Source organism: Pelobates fuscus, chromosome 2 (assembly GCF_036172605.1).
Source record: "Pelobates fuscus isolate aPelFus1 chromosome 2, aPelFus1.pri, whole genome shotgun sequence".
Classification (NCBI taxonomy): Eukaryota; Metazoa; Chordata; class Amphibia; order Anura; family Pelobatidae; genus Pelobates; species Pelobates fuscus.
In genome coordinates this window covers 391,728,590-391,737,852 of record NC_086318.1, presented here as the reverse complement: position 1 = coordinate 391,737,852, position 9,263 = coordinate 391,728,590, and the positions used below count along the sequence as shown (strand labels likewise).

The following is a 9,263-nucleotide window of genomic DNA, read 5'->3' as shown; positions in this document are numbered from 1 at the left end:
ACTATTAACACTGGTATGTCGGCGTAGCATTGATGTAGGTAATTATAAATCGGTTAGTAAGCGACTGTTTTTATTTTTTTTGGGGGGTGGGGGGGAAATGAAGAGAATATTGTCTTTATACATTAGATTACACTGCTTTAACAGTCTCGAACCCAAACGGCATACATGCTGCAATTATATGGGTTGAAAAATCACACGGACTGCCTAAGCTATTTGTATAAAATTTGCCATAAAAAAAATTTAAATTAATTAATTTTTACAATTATATATATGATTTTACGTGGTCTGAACAGACATATACAATAGAGATATTATTGTTGGCCTTTGCTTTATTGCCCGTAACATTATTTTAACCACTATTATTTATGTGTGTATGTGTATATATATATATATATATATATATATATATATTTAAATATATATATATTGGTACGTTTTAAAGATTGAACGTCTTCATTAAAATAAAAATTTTGAAATTATCACGGAAAAAAACTTGCAAGCATCTTGTTTAGTGGGAGTGCTAAGCTTATCAGACAATATGTAGAGTACATCTACAATTAATATGTGTACATAATTAAGATGTACTCTAACACTTCCAAATATTACAGGTATACTGTGTTTTACATTTTACGAAACTGAATATTCCAGACCAGACTGGCACACAACATAAATTGCATCCGTAATAATATGCACCATCCCTTAAACTATTGCTTGATCATAGATAGATCCCCACCATAATAAATGGCTGAAAAGTGTTATAAAATAATTTCCATTTATAACAAGAAAAAAAATTAACTTTCCCAAAGGATGTGTCTATATATATATATATATATATATCCTTCTTTATTGTTTGCTGATGTTCGAGCCAAGTAATTATATGCAGTATTTTATTAGTAGTATTGCAAGAATGGGTAAAGCTTAAAAACTATCCCTGAAAAACGTTACGTTGTACCTAACCAATAAATATCTGGAAGACTTTGAAAAAACAATTACAGAATCAAACATTGGAAGTGATCTAAATGGAAGAAATAAAATGGGTAGAAGTCGCTCAGGTGTCTGTTTAGAGACTGCTCCCCAATTTTTTCGTAATTTTTTCGTAATACTGCATTCAGTCATTGTGTTGTACTGTACGCAAGATATGACGAGTTTTTCCCTCTGATTCCTTTTCTCGGAACATAATGGTCCAGGTAAAGTCAGTGGTATCCTTAACTACGGATTTTGTCCTTTGGCAGGGCTGGCTTCCATATCTCTTAATTAAAGATTATTTTTTTTATTAAGTTCAGCAGCAAAAAAAATAAAAATAACAGGAAGAGAAAAAAAAAATCAGCATCGTTAGGGTGCAGAACGAAGGGTTGAAAGCTGCTTTAGTCTTGCTGCTATATATCAGAGCAGTCACTTGCTTTTAATTCAGTACTAGGGTGTATTTCTCATGATAATTATACTGCGGTTTTAGGTATTATTTTTTTCCCTTATTCTATCAATGCGTGCCCACTGGAATTACCCGAGACGCTTTTAGTCAGACCTTGGCCTCAAGCATTTCCAAAAAAAGTTTGTGCATAGGGACTTTTCCTTCCAGTTTTATGTTATAGAAATGTTGCACTGCCTTGCTAGACGTTTGCCGCAGCAGGGGCAAAGTCATCAATAACTTTCCAGCACGACGAGGGTCTTCAATGTGCTGGCCAGCTTCGTAATCCTGCAGAGCCTCATGTAAGACATCTTGAAGCTTCTGAACGGCTTCTACATCTTCTATGTGCATGGAGTCTAGAAAGAAATGAGATGCCACTTGAGAAAATTGATCAGACGATAGAACTTGCAAACATGCATTTAGAATTGTGCACTGCATTACAGTCTAAAAACATTATTGGTTATTTTAGTACAAATAGGTTTTATTAATAAATTTAAAAATAATTATATATATAATTGTGATATGTATGTAAACACTGATTTATTTAGGAGAATATCGATAGTAGCCCTTTTCTAGACTGTGAATAGAAATTTTAAAAGAGGTGCTACTTTTCATCAAACATCTAGGACTTTATAATCCACAACCATGCAGCTTTCTAATAGCGAACTACAAGATCGAGGAACTGCAAAACAAGACACCAGGTTCTTTTTAACTTGGCTTTTGTAGGTGATCTTGTGTTACAAAACACCTGCTGCTGTCAAACCTTTTTTTCAATGCAGCACTATCCATAATAAAAACAGTAGAAATAATCATGTGGAAGGCCACCATAAAACATTACTCGAAAAAAGCAAAAGACTAAGTGAAATCTATTCCACTCGAGAAGCTCTGCATCAGCTACAGGTTATTATCCCCTTTTTTTATTTATCCTTAACCCTTCTAAAATTACAATTAACCCTGTATGCATATACACAGCTGGTTAGACTAAGTATATTCAAAGATTCACATATTATACATTACAAGCAGAAATATACACATATACATATTCAGTTGTCTGATATCAATTGATGTTTACGTATGTGATGAACTTATTTAACCTTCTTTATATTGTTTTTTTTGCAAGGAGGGGGCACAGGGGCGCATTAGAATTCTGTGCCTGCAGGCATTTGGTATGTAAATCCTGCCCTGCTTATGAACGCTAAAGGACCTTCCAATTCATGCACCATTCAGAATCTGCCCTTTAAGGGATTTGTTTACTAAACAGTGTATTGTGTTTGGGTAAGAAGGAAGTTGCACAAGTCTGACAGTCATTGTACAGTGCTGCGGAACTTGTTGGCGCTTTATAAATAATAATAATATTTTTACAACTTTGGTGTTTACTTATCGCATTTCATTGTTTGCTTGCAATGGATATGACAGTGGATGTATCCCGGCATGGGATGGACTGAAGGCATTGTAAATCACCCATCAAAAAAAAACCACCCATAACCAAACATATCTGTAGCCCACATTAAAACAATGGACCTCTCTTTACAGATTGCTGTTGCAAATGAATGGATAACATCAGTTTAAACAACTAAAGCAACAATACTGTAGGTGAACTGTTAATTACAAAATCAATTAAAAAACAAATAATATTTTTTAAAACAGTCACGCATCCTCTGTCTCTCAGGGGGGCAATTTGGGCAGAAGGTCTCATCTCACTAGAGCCGCGCCAAATCACAAGTCGTCATCCGCAAGCAAGCAAAAGCAATCTGGTTTTTCATTTTTCAGCGCGGCTGAGCCCAGCCTGAGATTGATCGTCGCATATGGCCCCAGAAAACAAACTGTCAATAACTTGAATGCTCCAGAATTTGAACAAATAGCCGTCTGCCTATTCAAGCCACTCATTGCATCCCATTTAACAGATTTTATTGACAGTTTCCTTCTTGTAATTAAAGGGAAAACTACTGGCCAGCCACCAAGATAAAGTTCAATGGACGGGTCAAAACAAAAGCAGATGGAGGGGCACGGTGTGACTGTCAATGGTACATAGCATCAGAGCACGTTATTGACATACAGGTATCTACTGATCAGCGTGTTATTTAACGCCAAGCTGTTCTCAACTATATGCAAATGCTAAAAGGGACTTAACAAAGATAGGAAAAGAATTAGGGTTACACAAAAGAAAAGACAACAAAGTCCAAACGATTTTTACTTATCTGATGTCGTTCCTTGCATCAGTGCTTTTATGTTCCCATGCATGACTAAATGCTTAACCCTTCCAAAGCAACCTTGATGGCAATGAACATATGCTGCTTCGATCAGATAGAGCACGCAGATTGACATAAAAAAAAATCTATATTCCTAATTTTGTTTTAATTTACTTATTTACATTAATTTGCTAGCCTTTAACCCTTTGATTGTCAGAGAAGATGAACCCCACATAGCTTTACAATGTGTGAGGTGCCCATCTGCCACTCAAAGAGAACAATGAGATGCGATATGTACATCAGTCCTACCACGGTTACAGGTCAGACAATATGTATGCTCGCAGCAAATTAATACAATTTCTAAGAGATTTTCTTAACTGGGCAGCATCAATGTCAAAACAACTGCTGGGAGTCGGACTTCAACTGTACAAAATATTCTAGTGTGTTGCTGATATATTTGCAAATGTGCAATGCTTCTGAACTTTATTCACGGAAGCTCTCTGTTAAGGCACTTGGTTTTCAGTCCGCTGTCCTTTTTAATGTTGTTTCTTTTATAAGCTGTAGCGATTGTTTATTGTTATGTTTAAGCAGCAAACCAAGGGTAACTGCATGATAATCTCACTATAGATGTTACTAGACTACAATGAACATGAATTTGAACATCTATAAGTGGACCTACTGCTTTACCTATCGTATCTGTGTAGTAGAGTTTACAGATCACTTGCATTAGAATGAACAAGCTTACGCCCCCTTCATTGTACCAGTGTTCTAGAATTATTACGATTTAGAAAGCACCAACAAATTCCGCAGCGCTGTACAATGGGTGGCCTAACAGGCACGTAATTGTAACCAGACATGTTTGATGCACAGGAGGGGTTAAGGGCCCTGTTCAATGAGCTTACATGCTAGACGGATTGGGGTAGAGTGACACAACAGGTAAGGTAGGGTAGAAAAGTAGGTTGCTAGAATAGTATTAACTGAAAACTTAGTGTTTTTTTTATATTTCTTATCCTTTTAAACCTGCACTTCTTCTTCAATCTTTTACTTTCTCTATCAAGCACCCGTTGACTGTCCTACTAGAATCCTAACATTAAAGTTCTAATTTAAGGTTTGTTGGTGCAGAGGTTTAAAGATGAACCAACTTCACATGGTACACTAACAGTTCAGATTGTGTCAGTAACAGATTTAGAAAATGCCTAAATGCTGGACTGTGTGGGTGACATGAGGACTGGCTTCTGAACCATAAACGTAGAGTCTCTCTCTTAAAGTCTTCCTCCTAATTTGAATCAAAGTAACTTAGCTGTTGGGTCAACTTTTGGTGTGTCTCCTCCAACATATATTATTTCTACTGAAATGTTCAATACGAAGGGACTACTCTTCTTAATGACAAGTAGTTTCAAGGGGGACTTTATTGACTCCGTACAATGCACTCTACGCAAATGAGTGTTTTTACTTTTCTTTTGGATGTCAACATTTCTGCAATACTAGTTCCAGTATCAACTGGAGAATTAGAATAGATTTTATGGACTAAATATTTGCTTGTTGTTGCATATGGGTTTTTAGTCTTTGTCTATCGCATACCCTAAACAACTGATAAGATGTGATAAATATTTAGCATTTCAAACTATTGTTCAAACATCTGAAAGAAGACATTTTCTTTTACCAACCTGAATTAGCAAGTGCTATTGCTTTGAGGGTTACAAATTCCTCCTTTTCAAGTTTCATGCTTTTATATTTCTTCACAAGTTGCAAGATGGCATTGTTCAACTCAAGAAGACCGGCCAACTTCGACTGATCTTCATCCATGATATAGTCTTCAGCATAGACTAGCTCATCTTCAAAGGAAAGCGATCGGTATACAATGCCCAGGATAAGGATCTCCATCCAAGCACTCTGCAGGAGACTCATCTGGTCTGCAAGTGACAAAGTAGAGAAACCTAAAAAATAGAAAGAGAAGACAAATTCAGATTTTGGGTTGAGGAGGCTCTTGGTTGCCTAGATGTAGACATGAACTTTTAATATAATTATTGTTTTTACTAAGAGGAGGTATAGATAGAATATAATGCATGTTTTAGATAAAAATGGTTTTGTTGGATGGCAGTAAAACAGGCAATTTTAATAAACTTGCAGGAGTAGGATATTTGATATGTGTATATCATCTTAGAACATCTGCTTATTGGATAGGAAGAATTTCATTCATAATATTGCATTTCCTAATAACAGTACAGAGCAAGACGTAGTAAGAACACAGCTGCTCGATCATTACTGTGGAATGGACAAGATCTAACCCCACGGGTGTTACTGAGGACATTGCCTTCCACTTTGATGTAAAGAATTGACACTACCGTCTGAGACACATGGAGTTAATTTTTTTTAATATATTGTTAAAATTCTCAATCACATTAGGAGCCATGCAACTGCATACAGTGGGAAGTCATTTCTTGGCCTGTTGGCAAGGAACAGAAGTTTGCCAGTTGGCACTAAAAATGACAAGGACTTAATGAAGTCATCAAAGGGGATTAGTGAAGCTTTTCTTAAGGGGGTCTTAAGACATGTCTGGAGCATACAATGATTTGAGTACAATACAACCTACATGCTCACGGTATGGCGTTTGCTATTACAAAATCCTAAATCCTGCACATATTGAAGTTTTATTTTAAGAACCATCACTCATTAATTGCACAATTTAAACAAAGTTGGCCATGGGTGTGCCTGCTGCTCTGAATAACTCTTACTCCTATCAGCCATGACCATATTCCGTCCGATTCATAGTGTTAGTACTTATAGTACAACATTAGCTCTTTCATGAGTCTGCCTGGACAATAATCGATGTATCGAATTTTATAAAAGTGCTAGCTTTTTTTTAATGCAATTGTATTTTTTTTTTAAAAAAAGGAGATTACACAAGCAGTGCATAAACTGACAGATGGATTTAATAAATGAAGGAAAAAGTAGCCAGATAGAGATAAAAGACAGGTTTCTAAGTAAATTGTTTCGACCCACAGTTTTTTTCAAATTCAATTTGCAATTCGTCACCATTTACTGTTTAGTGAATACGCCCCATCTAAAAAGCAAATAAAAACATAAGATTTTTTTATTTGCTTATTTCCCTCCCTCAGACAGATTTAAACAATATTCCACACAGGAAACAAAACGCATTATATGTCTTGGTAACAAAACGTAAATATATATATATATATATTTAGCAAAAGCAGAAACTATCATTACAACACACAGAAGAATAAAAAAAAAACTGGTTACAATGCGTCTATAAAGAAAAATTAGATTTGATATGATTCCCTCCAGAATAGTCAAAATGCATTTACTTGAATAGATTCTAAGGCCGTAAGTTCACAAAGTGTTCGCAATACTTTGCCACAAATCATATCAGCTCTACAGATTTTTTTTTTTCCTTCCTCCGACAAATAATAATTTTAGTATAGCGTGGAAGGAAAAACGCGGTTTCAATTAGCTTTGGCTGCTTCACTACTCTAAAGAATCTATAGGCTTTTTTTTCTGGGCAGGAGCAGATGGACAAAGAATATAGCCTGGAGCACCTTTTCGGTGACAGCAACCATTCTCCCTCCCAGACATTGCTGTTAGTAAATAATTAGATTTACACATTCTCCAATCTCCACACATCTTTCTACCGCATAATTAAAAGTGGGATGATTAGTTTATTGAGTGGAAGGAGGAACTTTTTTTTTTATTGAGGTCCATTCACGATTTTATCAGGGCCAGCACTTTTATGGTTGTCACGAGGGTGCAGGCATCCAATTTTTCTTATCTGCCTGATTAATACAAACGCTGTTTCAGGACGCATTAATTAACAGATACAAATCTACGTTCTCATGGAAGGATCAATATAGAGAAGAAAGGAGGCATCAATGTGAATTTAGTGCTGATGATGGAGAAGACACTATATTGACATTTACGTGCACGGAAACTTTAACATATTTTTTTTTTCTTTGTGGCCCCTTTTGTCCCAGTGTTTTACAGATTAACACTTTTTTTTTCAGACCTACAATCATTTTGTAACCTGAATGAGGCTTAATTAAGCAACGATTGATGAATTTTGACTAAAGGAAGCAAAATAGACAGTAATGTACATTCACAGCAATAAGTACGCATTTTATGGTGTTTTTTTCGCTAAAAAACTTTTCATAGCTAATATTTTATTCAATGAAATAAGGATTGCATGGGATTTGTACAAAACATGTTTGCTAATTATTATTATTATTATTGGTATTTATATAGCACCAACTAATTCCGAAGCGCTTTACAATATTATAAAGGGGGGGGGGATTTACAATAAATGAGACAATTACACAGTGACACAGTAACAATAGGTAGATGAGGGTCCTGCACAAACGAGCTTACAGTCTAGAGGATAAACCTGTCTCCTTTTTTAAGAAGTAATTTATGGTTTAGCGTATAATTCATGATGACCAGATTAACTCTTTCAGGATTATTTACTAAAGTGAGAATTCAAGGTGGATTCAAAGTAAATTTCAAATTTAAGATATAAAAAATAGCCAAAATTGAAATATTCTCTAAGCAAGCTATGGTTTCAAATCAGATACTCTAACCTTATATTTATAACTAACTTTGAATTATCACTCTAGTAAATAACCCTGTTTGAATCGTATATGTCTTCCTGCAGACAAATCATTCCAGGGTGGACTACTAGTCATGACAACAGAACACGGAAGTAGCAAGGGTATGTATGGGTACATTTACAGGTGACTCCATATCTAGATGTCAGGACTACAGGGGACTATATATCTCATTTAACTGTATGTTAACTATCCGATTGATGAAAATGATGGAGTTTTGACTTGAGGTGGAGCTCTGAAGGGGTGGTTGGGGGGCAGAAAGGGGGAGAAAGAGAGGGAGAGAGGGAGATAGGGGTGGCGGAGTTCCTGTTCCCCCCACCTTTCCCTTTTCTGTTCCTTTGTATTTTTTGTTGTGTTGTGCTTGTTCTTGTTTAAATTTGTTTGTGTAACTGTGTAAAAACTGAGAAGTAAAGTTTAAATTGTAAAAGGGGTTAATTACCGGTATATAATTTTTATAAATTTAAATATATTTACATATTATTTGGACTCAATTTGGATTAATCAATATACATTCATTGAGAACTCTTTGTCAATACTTATCCTGGCCCCAGAATGCTTCAAATATGTAAATTAGCCTGTTCCATTGACAACCAGAGCAATCATTAAATTGTATTAATATTTTTTAGCTTTGATTTAAAAATGTAAGCACCATCGCTATCTATCTTAATGAGTAACTGCTACACACAGTTCAATTGTATCTCATGTACTGGTGTAATAGATCTTAATATGCCAATATTCCTTTTACAATTTGCTAAATTAAATGGCTGACAACTCAACACACCTTATAAGAGTCACCAGGTTCTTATGACGCTATTGTGTAATACACATTCAAATAATTTTCCATGGAAAAGGAACAAAACAAAATTATCAGAAAACTTTGTTTTCTAGGATTTTGACATTTATTTTTCAACTTTTGGTAGCATGTTTGCAATGTGAATACAAACATTAAGCATACACATTTTAATTCAATAAAAGCAAAAACATACTTTGGGATTGGAATATTGGTAATAACGAAAGCTGAAATAAACAGTTGAAATTAATGAAAGTATTCAT

At 35.2% G+C, this 9,263-nt stretch overlaps 1 protein-coding gene across 6 annotated transcripts in view; it reads right to left on the bottom strand.

Moving 5' to 3' along the window:
• Positions 1-1,250: 1,250 nt before the first annotated feature.
• The window catches only part of ESRRG (estrogen related receptor gamma), a 158,922-nt gene continuing 150,909 nt past the window's right edge, over positions 1,251-9,263 (bottom strand). For all 6 annotated transcript variants that reach the window (XM_063443824.1, XM_063443828.1, XM_063443823.1 and 3 more), the window contains 2 exons: positions 5,262-5,531; positions 1,251-1,761 (listed from right to left, as the gene is read on the bottom strand). In XM_063443824.1, coding sequence (XP_063299894.1) covers positions 1,517-1,761; positions 5,262-5,531 — 515 coding nt within the window. In that variant the 3' untranslated portion in view covers positions 1,251-1,516. The remainder of the gene's footprint in view (positions 1,762-5,261; positions 5,532-9,263) is intronic.